Source organism: Chiloscyllium punctatum, chromosome 21 (assembly GCF_047496795.1).
Source record: "Chiloscyllium punctatum isolate Juve2018m chromosome 21, sChiPun1.3, whole genome shotgun sequence".
NCBI classification, from domain to species: domain Eukaryota; kingdom Metazoa; phylum Chordata; class Chondrichthyes; order Orectolobiformes; family Hemiscylliidae; genus Chiloscyllium; species Chiloscyllium punctatum.
The window spans coordinates 2,573,622-2,589,814 of NC_092759.1; the positions used below are offsets into that span (position 1 = coordinate 2,573,622).

A 16,193-nucleotide genomic window follows, 5' to 3' on the forward strand; every position below is an offset into this window, starting at 1 on the left:
CCCCAGGCCTGTCTGTGTTGTCCCTTCTCCCCAGGCCTGACTGTGCTGTACTTTCTCCTCATGCCTGTCTGTGCTGTACCTTCTCCCCAGGCCTGTCTGTGTTGTCCCTCCTCCCCAGGCCTGACTGTGTTGTACCTCCTCCCCAGGCCTGTCTGTGTTGTACCTTCTCCCCAGGCCTGACTGTGTTGTACCTTCTCCCCAGGCCTGACTGTGTTGTACCTCCTCCCCAGGCCTGTCTGTGTTGTACCTTCTCCCCAGGCCTGACTGTGTTGTCCCTCCTCCCCAGGCCTGACTGTGTTGTACCTCCTCCCCAGGCCTGACTGTGTTGTACCTCCTCCCCAGGCCTGTCTGTGTTGTACCTTCTCCACAGGCCTGACTGTGTTGTCCCTTCTCCCCAGGCCTGACTGTGATATACCTTCTCCCCGGGCCTGACTGTGTTGTCCCTTCTCCCCAGGCCTGACTGTGCTGTACTTTCTCCCCAGGCCTGTCTGTGTTGTCCCTTCTCCCCAGGCCTGACTGTGCTGTACTTTCTCCCCAGGCCTGTCTGTGCTGTACCTTCTCCCCAGGCCTGACTGTGATATACCTTATCCCCAGGCCTGTCTGTGCTGTACCTTCTCCCCAGGCCTGTCTGTGCTGTACCTTCTCCCCAGGCCTGTCTGTGCTGTACTTTCTCCCCAGGCCTGTCTGTGCTGTACCTTCTCCCCAGGCCTGACTGTGATATACCTTATCCCCAGGCCTGTCTGTGCTGTACCTTCTCCCCAGGCCTGACTGTGCTGTACTTTCTCCCCAGGCCTGTCTGTGCTGTACCTTCTCCCCAGGCCTGACTGTGATATACCTTATCCCCAGGCCTGTCTGTGCTGTACCTTCTCCCCAGGCCTGTCTGTGCTGTACCTTCTCCCTAGGCCTGACTGTGTTGTCCCTCCTCCCCAGGCCTGATTGTGTTTTACCTTCTCCCCAGGCCTGACTGTGTTGTCCCTTCTCCCCAGGCCTGACTGTGTTGTCCCTTCTCCCCAGGCCCGTCTGTGTTGTACCTCCTCCCCAGGCCTGACTGTGTTGTGTCTCCTCCCCAGGCCTGTCGATGACGTTCTGGTGTTGACTGTGGGATGATGTTGCGAAGGTTGTTGGAGACCCTCAGTGTGTTTCAATGGGTTTTAACCTTCTTATTGATGGGTGAGTGTCCACATACACTCTGACCCTCAACGCCCTCAGATCCTCAACTACGTTAAACCCTCAATACACACAGATCCTCAATACACTCAGACCTCAAATCCCTTCAACTGCCTCAGAACCTCAATCCACCAACACCCTCAGACCTCAATCCCCTCAGATTCTCAACTCCCTCAGTTCCTCAATCCACTCAGGCCCTCAATTCCTTCAACTCCTCAGCCCCTCAATCCCTTCAACTCCCTCAGACTCTTATTTCCTTCAGACCCTCAATTCCCTCAACTTCCTCTGACCCTCAACCCTCTCAGACCCTCAACTCCCTCAGACCCATAATCCCCTCAATTCCCTTGGACAGTCAACTCCCTCAGACCCTCAATCCCTGCAGGCCCTCAGCAACAACACCCCCTCAGCACTGACACCCCCTCAAATGCAATGTCCCCTCAGCCCTCATCAACCTAATCCATGCTCCTACACCCCTCTGCTACCCATCTATTACCCCCTTGCCCCTCCCCAGCCTCTCAGCCACAGCTGCCTCCATTAGCCAACACCGACATCCCCGGGTCCCAGTCGTAATTCCCCCATTGGGGGCAGGGTGGGCTGGGGAGAGAGGAGGAGAGCCCAGGGCATGCTAGGAGCTCAGCGACAGAGCAATTTTGGGCAGAGGGGTGACAAATCAAACCCCCTCCCCCCACCATCACACATCGCCCCTTCCCCATCCTTCCCCTCCCCCCACTGTCACTCATCACCCCTCTCCCCACCATCACACTAGCCGCAAGCAACCACTGCTCGTGGCCAAGCTGCATTTAACTAGCACCTTGCTTTGTGGGCGCTTTCAAGTAATACTTGGAGCCCCGCCAGAAAGAGATAATCGGTTAAGGGACCAATCAAAGGCCAATCAGTAACGGTCAGCTCTAAGGGGGTTGGGGAGTGCGGAGAGAGGGAGGGAAAGAGGGGAAGAGAGAGGGGATAGAGTGAGGGGATAGAGAGAGGAATAGGGAAAGGGAAGGAGGGATCGAGAAAAGGAGGATGGGATAGAGAGAGAAATAGAGAGAGAGGAGGAAGAGAGGGATAGAGAGAGGGAGGGGAGGGAGAGAGAAATATAGAAAGAGGGAGGGGAGGGAGACAGAGACATAGAAAGAGGGAGGGAGGGAGGGGAGGGAGAAAGGCATAGAGGGAGTGAGAGCGGGAATGGAGAGACGGATAGAGAGAGGAAGGGAGAGAGGGATAGAGAGAGAGGGAAAGAGTGAGTGAGTGGAGAGAGGGATAGAGAGAGACAAGAGATTCGAGGAGAGAGGGATAGAGAGGGAGGGAGAGTGGGAAGCGAGAGAGAGGGAGGGGAGGGAGAAAGGGATAGAAAGAGGAAGGGAGATGGTGAACAGGCCATGTGGAAATAGACAAGGGGGATGTGGAAATAGACAAGGGGGATGTGGAAATAGACAAGGGGGATGTGGAAATAGACAGGGAGATGTGGAAAAAGACGGGGGGATGTGGAAATAGACAAGGGGGGTGTGGAAATAGACAAGGGGGATGTGGAAATAGACAAGGGGGATGTGGAAATAGACAGGGAGATGTGGAAAAAGACGGGGGGATGTGGAAATAGACAAGGGGGATGTGGAAATAGACAAGGGGGGTGTGGAAATAGACAAGGGGGATGTGGAAATAGACAAGGGGGATGTGGAAATAGACAGGGAGAATGTGGAAATAGACAGGGAGATGTGGAAAAAGACGGGGGGATGTGGAAATAGACAAGGGGGGTGTGGAAATAGACAAGGGGGATGTGGAAATAGACAAGGGGGATGTGGAAATAGACAGGGAGATGTGGAAATAGACGGGGGGATGTGGAAATAGACAAGGGGGATGTGGAAATAGACAAGGGGGGTGTGGAAATAGACAAGGGGGATGTGGAAATAGACAAGGGGGATGTGGAAATAGACAGGGAGAATGTGGAAATAGACAGGGAGATGTGGAAAAAGACGGGGGGATGTGGAAATAGACGGGGGGATGTGGAAATAGACAGGGAGATGTGGAAAAAGACGGGGGGATGTGGAAATAGACGGGGGGATGTGGAAATAGACAGGGAGATGTGGAAATAGACGGGGGGGATGTGGAAATAAACAAGGGAGATGTGGAAATAGACGGGGGAGGATGTGGAAATAGACGGGGGGGGAGTGTGGAAATAGACAAGGGGGATGTGGAAATAGACGGGGGGATGTGGAAATAGACAGGGGGCATGTGGAAATAGACGGGTGTGTGTGGAAATAGACTGGGGGGGATGTGGAAGTAGACGAGGCAAGTATGTGGAAGTAGATGGGGGGGATGTGGAAGTAGACGGGGGGGATATGGAAATAGAGGGGGAGGGGTGTGGAAATAGACAGGGGTATGTGGAAATAGACGGGGGGGAATGTGGAAATACACGGGGGGATGTGGAAATAGACGGTGGGTGGGGGGGATGTGGGAAGGTTGTTCCCCTTTGTGTGGGAGAGTCTAGGACCAGAGAGGGCCAGCATCTCAGAGTAAGGGCTCACCCATTAATGACAGAGTGCCGGAGGAATTCCTTCTCTCCGAGGGGAGGGAATCTGTGGGAACATAAGTGCATTCGAAGCAGAGACAGATTCTGAACCGGGGAGGGAATCAAGGGGAAAAGGCAGGACAGTGGCACTCAGGGATGACCGGCCCTTGAACAGGAGAAGCAGAGTTGATGGGCTGAATGGCCTGCTGCTACTAGAGCTTGTGGTTTGACGGTCTCTGATCTCTGTCCAGGTGTATTCTGCAGCCTCCTAACTGGGTACCTCCTCTTGACTCGCTTCTGGCCTCTTGCAGCCCTGTACCTGGCTTGGCTAACCATTGACCATCATACCCCGGAAAGAGGTAAAACCATCCTGCTTTACCACGCGAATGAGCAGCTGGGGCTATCCCACTGCAGCAGGCATCACCACCAAACCCGATATCCACACTCCCACGCGGATTCCCACAGAGCCGGTCCCGTTGGAACGTTTTTCCCGATCGCCAGTCAATCTTCGTTTCGCTCTCTTCTTCCCCCCCCAGGAGGTCGGAGGTCACAGTGGGTCAGGAACTGGACGGTGTGGAGATACATGCGTGACTACTTCCCCATCTCGGTGCGTTTTCCACTTCCAGGTTTACCATCTCCCTCCCATCCCGGAATTCAACAGATCTGCGGCAGGGGTTTAGCTCAGATTGACAGGGGCAGAGCCTGCTGGAGAAATTTAGCCAGGTTTGGCAGTGCCTGGGGTGGTCAGGTTGAAGGAAGAGAATTCCAATCTGTTCAGGCTATACTTGCTCAAGTCTCAAAGACCGGGGGCAGGATCTTCTAGATCGTCCACAACTCCATATCTCCCCTGTCTGGATCTACTTGGTGGCATGGTGGCTCAGTGGTTAGCACAGCTGCCTCACCGCACCAGGGACCCAGGTTCGATTCCAGCCTCGGGCGATTGTAGGTGTGAAGTTTGCACATTCTTCCCCGTGTCTGCGAGGGTTTCCTCCGGGTGCTCCGGTTTCCTCCCACAGTCCAAAGATGTGCAGGTTAGGGTGTATTGGCCGTGCTAAATTGTCCCATAGTGTCCAGGGATGTGCAGGTTAGGGTGGATTGGCCGTGCTAAATTGTCCCATAGTGTTCAGGGATGTGCAGGTTAGGGTGGATTGGCTATGCTAAATTGTCCCATAGTGCCCAGGGATGTGCAGGTTAGGGTGGATTGGCCGTGTTAAATTGTCGCATAGTGCCCAGGGATGTGTAGGTTAAGGTGGATTGGCCATGCTAAATTGTCCCATAGTGTCCAGGGATGTGTAGGTTAGGGTGGATTGGCCGTGCTAAATTGTCCCATAATGTCCAGGGATAGGCAGGTTAGGGTGGATTGGCCGTGCTAAATTGTCACATAGTGCCCAGGGATGTGTAGGTTAGGGTGGATTGGCCGTGCTAAATTGCCCCATAGTGTCCAGGGATGTGTAGGTTAGGGTGGATTGGCTGTGCTAAATTGTCCCATAGTGCCCAGGGATGTGTAGATTAGGGTGGATTGGCCGTGCTAAATTGTCACATAGTGTCCAGGGATGTGTAGGTTAGGGTGGATTGGCCGTGCTAAATTGCCCCATAGTGCCCAGGGATGTGTAGGTTAGGGTGGATTGGCCGTGCTAAATTGCCCCATAGTGTCCAGGGATGTGTAGGTTAGGGTGGATTGGCTGTGCTAAATTGTCCCATAGTGCCCAGGGATGTGTAGGTTAGGGTGGATTGGCTGTGCTAAATTGTCCCATAGTGCCCAGGGATGTGTAGGTTAGGGTGGATTGGCCGTGCTAAATTGTCCCATAGTGCCCAGGGATGTGTAGGTTAGGGTGGATTGGCCGTGCTAAATTGCCCCATAGTGCCCAGGGATGTGTAGGTTAGGGTGGATTGGCCGTGCTAAATTGCCCCATAGTGTCCAGGGATGTGTAGGTTAGGGTGGATTGGCTGTGCTAAATTGTCCCATAGTGCCCAGGGATGTGCAGGTTAGGGTGGATTGGCTGTGCTAAATTGTCCCATAGTGCCCAGGGATGTGCAGGTTAGGGTGGATTGGCCGTGCTAAATTGTCCCATAGTGCCCAGGGATGTGTAGGTTAGGGTGGATTGGCCGTGCTAAATTGTCCCATAGTGCCCAGGGATGTGTAGGTTAGGGTGGATTGGCCATGCTAAATTGTCACATAGTGCCCAGGGATGTGTAGGTTAGGGTGGATTGGCCGTGCTAAATTGCCCCATAGTGTTAGGTGCATTAGTCAGAGGGAAATGGATCTGGGTGGCTCACTTCGGAGGGTCATTGAGGAATTGTTGGGCCAAATGGCCTGTGGGGTATCTAATCGATTAAAGTGCGAACTGCAGTGAACAGGGGTAAGAGCAGGAACAGGGGTACGGAGTGCACACGGTGGTGTTGAAGGCCTTTGGCCCATTTGATCCAACCTGTCCATGCCGACCAGATATCCGGAATTAATCCAGTCCCATTTGCCAGCACTTGGCCCATATCCTTCAAAACCTTTCCTATTCATTTACCTGTCCAGATGTCATAGAGATGTACAGCATGGAGACAGACTCTTCGGTCCAACTCATCCATCCCGACCAGATATCCTAACCTAATCTAGTCCCACTTGCCAGCACTTGGCCCATATCCCTCTAAACCCTTTCTATTCATATACCCATCCAGATGCTGTAATTGTACCAGCTTCCACCACTTCTTCTGGCAGCTCATTCCATGCACGTACCACCCTCTGCATGAAAAAGTTGTGCCTTAGTTCCCTTTTATATCTTTCCCCTCTCACCTTAAACCTATGCCCTCTAGTTTCCCCGACCCTGGGGAAAAAAGACCTTATCTATTTACCCTACCCATGCCCCTCATGATTTTATAAACCTCTATCAGGTCACCCCTCAGCCTCCGATGCTCCAGGGAAAACAGCCCCAGCCTGTTCAGCCTCTCCCTTTTGCTCAAACTCTTCAATATTTTCTGAACCCCTTCAAGTTTCACAACATCCTCCCAATTGCAAGGAGACCAGAATTGCACTCAATATTCCAACAGTGGCCAAACCAATGTCCTGTACAGCCGCAACATGACCTCCCAACTCCTGTAGTCAATGCTCTGACCAATAAAGGGAAGCATACCAAACGTCTTCTTCATTATCCTATCTACCTGAATCTCTACTTTCAAGGAGCTATGAACCTGCACTCCAAGGTCTCTTTGTTCAGCAACACTTCCCAGAGCCTGAACATAGACCAGTACTTATATCAAACGTCGAACATTCCAGCGCAGTACAGGCCCTTCGGCCTCAATGTTGCACCGACCTGTGAAACCAAGCTGAAGCCCATCTAACCTTATCAACTTCCCACTACTGTCATTGATGGCACTAATCTTACTGTAGTCTTTTTTTTATTCCTGACATACCTGTGGAATCATTAGGATTTTCCTCGATCCTACTCTGTTTTCCTGGAGTGTCGAAGACTAAGGGGTGACCTTATAGAGGTTTATAAAATCATGAGGGGCATGGATAGGATAAGTAGACAATGTTTTTTCCATGGGGTGAGGGAGTCCAGAATTAGAGGGGGCAAAGGTGTAGGGTGAGAGGGGAAAGATCTAAGAGAGACCTAAGGGGCAACTTTTCACACAGAGGGTGGTACGTGTATGGAATGAGCTGCCAGAGGAAGTGGTGGAGGCTGGTACGATTACAGCATTTAAAAGGCATCTGGATGGGTATTTAAATAGAAAGGCTTTAGAGGGACAAGGACCAAATGCTGGCAAATGGGACTAGATTAGGTTGGGATATCTGGTCGGCATGGACGACTTGAATCGAAGAGTCTGTTTCCGTGCTGTATATCTCTATGACTCCAACAACAGGTCAGAGGCTGGGAATCCTGCAGCATGTAACACTCCCCCTGACTCCCCAAAGCCTGTCCACCATCTACCAGGCACAAGTGTAGGAGTGTGGGGGAATAATGCCCACTTGCCCCTGGATGGGGGTAGCTCCGAAAACACTCAAGAAGCTCAACACCATCCAGGGGCAAAACAGCCCCCACCTGATTGACACCACATCCACAAACATCCCCTCCCTTCCCCCACCGACGCTCAGTAGCAGCAGTGTGTACCATCTACAAGACGAACTGCAGCAACACACCAAGCTCCTCAGACAGCACCTTCCAAACCCATGAGCACTTCCATCTGGAAGGGCAAGGGCAAGCAGATACATGGGAACACCACCCCTGCAATTCCCCTCCGAGCCCCTCACCATCTCAACTTGGAAACATATCGGCCGTTTCTTCAGTGTCACTGGGAAAGAATCCTGGAGCTCCCTCCCTAGTGGGCGCTGTGTGGGTGTCCCTACACCACACGGGGACTGCAGCGGGTCAAGAAGGCAGCTCACCCCCACCTTCTGAAGGGGGCAGTTAGGGACGGGCAATAAATGCTGGACCCATACAGCGAGACGCAGATAAAACCAAGATAAAGCAAGTTATCGATCAGAAGATTGTGAAATTGCAGAGTGTGCAGTTTAGAATAGGGTTAATGAATAGTGGCCTTTGTTCAGCTCAATAAGAGCTTAATGATCTTTGATTCTTGGCATCTAGTGACTGTTTCCAGCGAGAGACAGATCTGCATTTCCACAGTTCCCAGGTCAAACCAGATTGGTAGGAAACTTTGGAGCCGGTGAACGGAATCAAAACAGAATTTTAGGCATCATGGTGCCAAAACCATCCAGCCCATTAAGTCTGTTCCTGGAATCGCTCTCTGAGCGTTTGGAACTCAGTATTAATCTCCTGCCATTTACCCCCCTTACCACCATCCACCCACATCCCCCAAAGTCCCTCCTGAAGGTTTGATCTGAGCTTATCACCAGCAGACTGCACTCCACACCCTAACTACTCGATGGGAGAAAAAAAACCGATTCATTCTACCTCTCGGCAGGAGTCACATGGTTTGCAAACAGACCTTTGGACCCAACCAGTCTATGGCAGCAATAATCCCAAACTGAACTACTCCCACCTGCCTGGGTTAGGCCCCTATCCCTCCAAACCTTCGTTCTGAAGGAGGGGCACTGGGCCCGTAAACATTAACTCTGATTTCTCTCCACATCCTGCTCCTCGGATGCTGCCAGACCTGCTGAGCTTTTCCAGCAATTTTTGCTTCTGTTCCCTCTAAACCCTTCCGATTCATAAACCCAACCAGATGCCTTTTAACTGTTGTCATTGTACCAGCCTCCACCACTTCCTCTGGCAAGATTAGAGTGGTGCTGGAAAAGCACAGCAAGTCAGGCAGCATCCGAGGAGCAGGAAAATCGACATTTTGGGCAGAAGCCCTTCATCAGGAATGAGATTGGCAGCACACACCACCCTCTGTGTGAAAAAGGGTCCCTTTTCAATCTTTCCCCTCTCACCTTCAACCTATGCCCCTCTAGTTCTGGACTCCCCCCGCCCCACGGAAAAGACCTTGTCTATTTATCCTATCCATGCCCCTCATGATTTTATAAACCCCTCAGCCTCCGACACTCCAGAGAAAGCAGCCCCAGCCTATTCAGCTTTTCTCTATAGCTCAAACCCTCCAGGCTCAGAAAAATCCTTGGAATTCTGCATTCCATTCTGGTCTCCCATGTGATCAAACACGAAAGGGTTCAGAAAAGGATGTTGCCAGGGATGGAGGGTTTGAGCTATAGGGAGAGGCTGAACAGGCTGGGGCTGTTTTCCCTGGAGCGTCGGAGGCTGAGGGGTGACCTTATAGAGGTTTATAAAATCATGAGGGGCACGGATAGGATAAATAGACAAGGTCTTTTCCCCAGGGTGGGGAAGTCTAAAACTAGAGGGCAGAGGTTTAAGGTGAGCAGGGAAATATTTGAAAGGGACCTGAGGGGCACCTTTTTCACACAGAGGGTGGTGCGTGTATGGAATGAGCTGCCAGAGGAAGTGGTGGAGGCTGGTACAATGACAGCATTTAAAAGGCATCCAGATAGGAATATGAATAGAGGAGACAGTGAGGACTGCAGATGCCGGAGATCAGAGTCAAGAGTGTGTTGCTGGAACAGCACAACCTGTCAGGCAGCATCTGAGGTGCTGGAGAATCGACATTTCAAGCATAAGTTCTTCATCAGGAATAGGAGGAAGGTCTTATGCCTGAAACGTCAATTCTCCTCGGATGCTGCACGTCCTGCTGGGCTTATCTAGTGTCACACTCTTTGACTCGGGTTCATGAATTGGAAGGCTTTCGAGAGATATTGGCCAAGTGCTGGCAAGTGGGACTAGGCTGGGTTGGGATATCTGGTCGGCATGGGCGAGTTGGAGCAAAGGGCCTTTTTTCCCTGCTGGATGACTCGATGGCAGGTCAGAATCAGAGGAGAGCAGAGATTGTGGAGGAGTCTGCATATATTCGAACGAACGTGGCTGAGCGAGCGAATCGTAATGACATGCACGTGCGGACATTGCTGAGAGAGAGAGCTCAGGATGTCTCCAAGGGGCGGACTTCCCTGTCCAATCCACTGAACCTTTTTTTTTTGCAGATGGTGAAAATGGCCGACCTGGACCCCAAGAGGAACTATGTCTTTGGCTCACACCCCCATGGGATAATGTGCTTCGGCACCTTCTGTAACTTCTGCACAGAGGCAACCAGCTTCTCCAGAATGTTCCCTGGCATTACCCCTCACCTGGCCACCCTGAACGGACTTTTCCGCCTGCCCATCTTCAGAGACTACCTGCTCAGCGGGGGTAAGGGTGCCAGTCCCATCGCCACCTCACCCACTTCAAGCTGTCGCCTCCCTACGCTGCGCCTCCCACCCACAAAACCGCCAACCGATTGGCACCATATCCGGGTGGGTGCAGCTCCAGGAATACAAGGCCCGAGTCAGGAATGTGAGGGAATACTCCCCACTTGCCCCTGGGTGGGAGCAGCTTCAGAAATACTCAAGAAGCATCCAGGAACAAAGCAGCCCCCACTCGATTGGCACCACATCCCCTCCCTCCCTCCCCCACCAATGTTCAATCGCAGCAGTGTGTACCATCTACAGGATACACTGTAGAAATTCACCCAAGATCCTCAGACAGCACCTTCCAAATCCACGACCACCTAGAAGGACGAGGGCAGCAGATACATGGGAATACCAGCCTCCCCTGCACGTTCCCCTCTCCCCATCCCAACTTGGAAATATATCGGCCGTTCCCTCAGTGGCGCTGGGTCAGAATCCCGGAACTTCCTCCCACACGGCGCTGTGTGGGTGTCCCTACACCACACGGGACTGCAGTGGGTCAAGAAGGCAGCTCACCCCCACCTTCTCAATTAGACACGGCACGGAATGGACATTTTTTGGGTGCCAATCCAGCTTTGCCCCTGGATGATGTTGAGCTTCTTGAGAACTGTTGGAACTGCCCACCATCCAGGGCAAGTGGGGAGTATTCCCTCACACTCCTGACTTGTGCCTTGCTGATGGTGGGATAGGCATTGGGGAGTCAAGAGGGGAATTACTCATTTTGGAAAATCCAACTTGACCGCATTGATAAAACGGTCAAAATTTGGGCATATTAAGCAAACACACGGATTATCAGGGAAACCCTCCCTCTGGGTCACTAAAGTCCTTCAGGGAAGGAGATCTACTTTCCTGACCTGGTCTGGCCTACACGTAACTCCAGACTCAGCTGGGTGACTCTTAACTGCCGCCATGGACAGAGCAGGAACCAAGGACAGTGGGCAATGGGACTGGGTTAGGATAGGGGACAGTCAATGGATGAATGCAGAAGATGTATTAGAGGTTATTCATCTCGTTGAGTCCATACTGAAGATCTGAAGAGCATCCCACACCCCGACACTATCCAAGTAACCCTACCTAGGCTAATCCACCCTAACTTATACATCCCTGGGCACTCTGGGACAATTTAGCATGGCCAATCCACCCTAACCAATTGTGGGAAGAAACCACGCAGACACAAGGAGAACGTGTAAACTCCACACAGACAGTCACCCGAGGCTGGAATCGAACCCGGGTCCCTAGCGCCGTGAGGCAGCAGTGCTAGCCGATGTAAGACACAGACGGTTGTGAGCTTGGAGTCACATATGGGTCAGAATGGGAGGCTGGGATGGACGGTTGGATGGGAGTTGGTCAAAGGGCCTGTTTCCACACTGTAAATAATCTAATCTAACCAGAGATGGGCAATGTCAAGGTCCTGGGTGGGTTTGGCGGTCAATGTCGAAGGTCAGGGGTCAGATTTGGAGCCTGGTCATTGGTTCAAAGTGGATTTTACTGATCTCCACCCCCACCCTTTCTCTCTCTGCCCTCCCGTTCCACAGGAGGGTGCTCTGTCAGCAGGTCGAGCCTCGGCCACATCCTGTCGGAACGCGGCACGGGCAACGCCGTGATCATTGTGGTGGGAGGGGCGGCAGAATCGATGGCAGGCACACCAGGAGATCACTCCGTCTTACTGAAGGACAGGATGGGCTTTATCCGACTGGCACTGAGCCACGGGTAGGTCAACCACCCCACCACCTAATCCCCACCCCCAGTCTCCCCACAAGGTCTCGCCCAGGCTGCTCTACTACAGGGTGTGTCACACCCCTCACTTGACCTTGATCGTCCTCAAGGAGGAAGGAGTGGGTTTTGCCACACCCCCTCCCCCACAGGTGGTACTGGGACCAACAGCGGGAAGTCCCACCAGCTCACTCAGTAGAACACCCACCACACCTCACCCCCAAACAACAGGATGGGTCATTCTGCATACTCCTCTAAGGGCAGGATGACCCCCCATCTTGAGGGTGGTACACCCACCACCCCGCACTGCCCCAATCAGAGAAATTTCCCCTCATCATGGCACAGGATCTTGCTGTGCGCAATTTTATGGCTCCACTTCCACACTGGCCAACGTCCTGGGATCTGTCATGCCCAGAGGTAACGACAGGGGCTACACATATGTAAATGTGTCTTACCTCTACCACACCACACACCCAAGTAGGACACTCTCTCCTCCCACAGTGACTGTGTTCTCCCTCTCTCTCCACTCCCCCCTCGAGGTGACTGTGTTCCCTCTCTCCCCCCTCGCGGTGACTGTGTTCCCTCTCTCTCTCCCCCCCCCCCACCGAGGTGACTGCATTTCCTTCCTCTCTCTCTCCCCCCCCCCCCCACCGAGGTGACTGTGTTCCCTCCCTCTCTCTCTCTCCCCCCCCCTCGAGGCGACTGTGTTCCCTCTCTCTCCCCTCGAGGGGAGGGAGAGAGAGAGGGAGGGAACACAGTCACCTGAGGGGGAGAGAGAGAGAGGGAACACAGTCACCTCGAGGGGAGGGAGAGGGAACACAATCACTTTGAGTTTCCTCTCTCTCTCCCCCCTCGAGGCAACTGTGTTCCCTCCCTCTCTCTCTCCCTCCCCTCGAAGTGACTGTGTTCCCTCCCTCTCTCTCTCTCTCTCCCTCCCCTCGAGGTGACTGTGTTCCCTCCCTCTCTCTCTCCCTCCCCTCGAGGTGACTGTGTTCCCTCCCTCTCTCTCTCCCTCCCTCCCTCCCTCCCCTCGAGGTGACTGTGTTCCCTCCCTCTCCTCGAGGTGACTGTGTTCCCTCCCTCCCTCCCTCCCTCCCCTCGAGGTGACTGTGTTCCCTCCCTCTCCTCGAGGTGACTGTGTTCCCTCCCTCTCTCTCCCTCCCCTCGAGGTGACTGTGTTCCCTCCCTCTCTCTCTCTCTCCCTCCCCTCGAGGTGACTGTGTTCCCTCCCTCTCTCTCTCCCTCCCCTCGAGGTGACTGTGTTCCCTCCCTCTCTCCCTCCCTCCCTCCCCTCGAGGTGACTGTGTTCCCTCCCTCTCCTCGAGGTGACTGTGTTCCCTCCCTCTCTCTCTCCCTCCCCTCGAGGTGACTGTGTTCCCTCCCTCTCTCCCTCCCTCCCTCCCTCCCCTTGAGGTGACTGTGTTCCCTCCCTCTCCTCTCTCCTCGAGGTGACTGTGTTCCCTCCCTCTCTCTCCCTCCCCTCGAGGTGACTGTGTTCCCTCCCTCTCTCTCTCCCTCCCCTCGAGGTGACTGTGTTCCCTCTCTCCCTCCGTAGGGCTGACCTCGTTCCCGTTTACAGTTTTGGGGAGAACGATGTCTTTGAGCAGTTGGTTTTCCGGTCGGGAAGTTGGATTAAGTCACTCCAGGTGACCTTCCAGAAGTGGATGGGATTTGCTCCATGTTTGTTCCGTGGCCGGGGGCTGTTCTCTGCCCACTCCTGGGGGCTGCTGCCCTTTGCCAAGCCCGTCATGACTGTAGGTGGGTATGATGCCCACTCCCGGGACTGACCGTGAATATCCGGGAAGGGCATACAGTAAACCGAGAGACGGGCAGAGTGAGGGGGGCAAGAGGAGGAGCGAGGTAGAGGTGAGGGCACGAGGGAGTGTGGAAGAGGGAGGGTGAAGGACTGTGGGTGAGGGAGGGGTCAGCAATTGTGAGAGAGGGAGAGACACACACACAGGCGAGGGAGTGAGGGAAAAGAGAGATGGAGTTGAAGGGGTGAGTGGGAGGCGAGGCAAAGAAGTGGAGGAGGGAGGGAGAGGCGGAGGCGAGGAAGAGGTGGTGTGAAGGGGTGAGGGAGTGAAGGAAAGCAGGAAAGAGGGATAGGCGGAGGCAAGGAAGTCAGGGAGAGGTGGAACGAGGCAGGGAGATACAGAAAAAGCTTGAGGGAGGGATGAGTGGGAGAGAGAACGAGGGGGGAGGAGAGAGAGAAAGAGCACGGGGGGAGAGAGAGAGAAAGAGCGCGGGGGGGGAGAGAGAGAGAAAGAGCGCAGGGGGAGAGAGAGAAAGAGCGCGGGGAGAGAGAGAGAGAGAAAGAGCGCGGGGAAAGAGAGAGAGAGAGAGAAAGAGCGCGGGGAGAGAGAGAGAGAGAAAGAGCGCGGGGAGAGAGAGAAAAAGAGAAAGATCGCGTGGGGAGAGAGAGACAGAGCACGGGGGGAGAGAGAGAGAGACAGAGCTTGTGGGGGGAGAGAGCGATCACGCGGACAGAGAGAGCGTGCGAGGAGAGAGATTGAGAGAGAGCGCGGGGGAGAGAGACTGAGAGAGAGCGTGGGGGAGAGAGAGAGAGCGCACAGTGGGAGAGAGAGAGAGAGCGTGCAGGGGAGAGAGAGAGAGAGAGAGAGTGCAAGCGCGGGGGAGAGAGAGAGCACGTGCAAGGGGAGAGAGAGAGTGAGAGAGCAAGCGAGCGCGGGGGAGAGAGGGAGCGTGGGGGAGGGAGAGAGGGCGCGGGGGGGGGGGAAGAGAGGGCGCAGGGGGGGGGGGAAGAGGGGTGCGTGGGGGGGGAGAGAGAGAGAGCGCGCGCAGGGGGAGAGAGAGAAAGGGCGCACAGGGGGAGAGAGAGAGAGAGAGAGAGAGAGCGCACAGGGAGAGAGAGAGAGAGCGCACAGGGAGAGAGAGAGTGCGCACAGGGAGAGAGAGAGTGCGCACAGGGAGAGAGAGAGTGCGCACAGGGAGAGAGAGAGTGCGCACAGGGAGAGAGCATGCGGGGACGAGTGAGCGCGGGGTAGAGCGAGCGCGCGGGGTGAGTGCAGGGGTAGAGAAAGTGTGGAGAAGGGAAAGGACAGGGTGAGGAGTGTTGAGGAGGGGGAGAGAGTACGCGGGTGTGGGGGAGAAGGGCAGAGCAGGGAGAGGGCGTTGGGGAGGTGAGAGTGTGCTGGGGGGGGCAAAGAGAGTGCAGGGGAGAGAGAGGGTAGATGGCGGGTGAGAGGTGTATCAAGGGGGGATTTGGAGGCGAGGGGTAACTGCAGGGGTTGGTGAAGGTCTGAGGGATGTGGCACATGTCTGACGGACTGGCACTCTGCCCTTTCCCACAGTTGGTGAACCCATCACGGTTAGACAGAGCTCAAACCCATCAGAGGAGGAGGTGAGTCACTACCACGCTCAGTACATGGAGGCCTTGGTCAGGCTGTTCAATAAATACAAGGGGCAGTACGGACTGTCCGAAACCACACAGCTCACTATCTACTGAGCCCACTTCACCCCGCGCCCTCGGAGACCAGTACTCAGGAACAGGAGGGAGTCACATCTCCATCAACACCGTGTGACCATTCTCTCAGATTCGGAACACAGAAGGGGCAACATCAAGGGAACTGACACTCACCTGATCTCAATAATCTGTCAGCACACTGTCTCCTCCAACCCTTTCAGCTCACCAGGAACACAGGCCATCAGGGATAGCATGGGGTTAGAGACAGAGTAAAGCTTCCTCTACACTGTCCCCCCATCAAACACTCCCCAGGACAGGGACTGCACGGGGTTAGATACAGAGTAAAGCTCCCTCTACACTGTCCCCCCATCAAACACTCCCCAGGACAGGGACTGCACAGGGTTAGATACAGAGTAAAGCTCCCTCTACACTGTCCCCCCATCAAACACTCCCCAGGACAGGGACTGCACAGGGTTAGATACAGAGTAAAGCTCTCTCTAACCACTGTGCAATCGCTGACTGAACGCTGGGGGGAAAAGTCCTGTCCAGGGGAATTTCCTGTGGAATCTGGGATGCTTGACTGGAATTGGAAGCTGGAAATCTGGAGGGAGTGGCTGAGGGCGAGGAAGTGTCGCTGAACACAC

General features: G+C 54.2%; 1 protein-coding gene across 1 annotated transcript; it reads left to right on the forward strand.

Moving 5' to 3' along the window:
• Window positions 1-1,096: 1,096 nt before the first annotated feature.
• Window positions 1,097-15,813, forward strand: LOC140492362 (diacylglycerol O-acyltransferase 2-like). The gene is made up of 7 exons (XM_072591282.1): window positions 1,097-1,170; window positions 3,925-4,032; window positions 4,210-4,280; window positions 10,170-10,374; window positions 11,948-12,122; window positions 13,681-13,883; window positions 15,437-15,813. The coding sequence occupies exons 1-7, from the start codon at window positions 1,104-1,106 to the stop codon at window positions 15,589-15,591; spliced, it is 984 nt and encodes a 327-aa protein (XP_072447383.1). The 5' UTR covers window positions 1,097-1,103; the 3' UTR covers window positions 15,592-15,813.
• Window positions 15,814-16,193: the final 380 nt, after the last annotated feature.

Excerpts from the sequence above, each read along its gene's own strand:
- LOC140492362 (XM_072591282.1), top strand. The coding sequence starts at position 1,104 with ATGATGTTGCGAAGGTTGTTGGAGACCCTCAGTGTGTTTCAATGGGTT. Across the intron at positions 1,171-3,924 it reads TTTAACCTTCTTATTGATGG|GTGTATTCTGCAGCCTCCTA; the intron begins GTGAGTGTCCAC and ends ATCTCTGTCCAG. Across the intron at positions 4,033-4,209 it reads CCATCATACCCCGGAAAGAG|GAGGTCGGAGGTCACAGTGG; the intron begins GTAAAACCATCC and ends TTCCCCCCCCAG.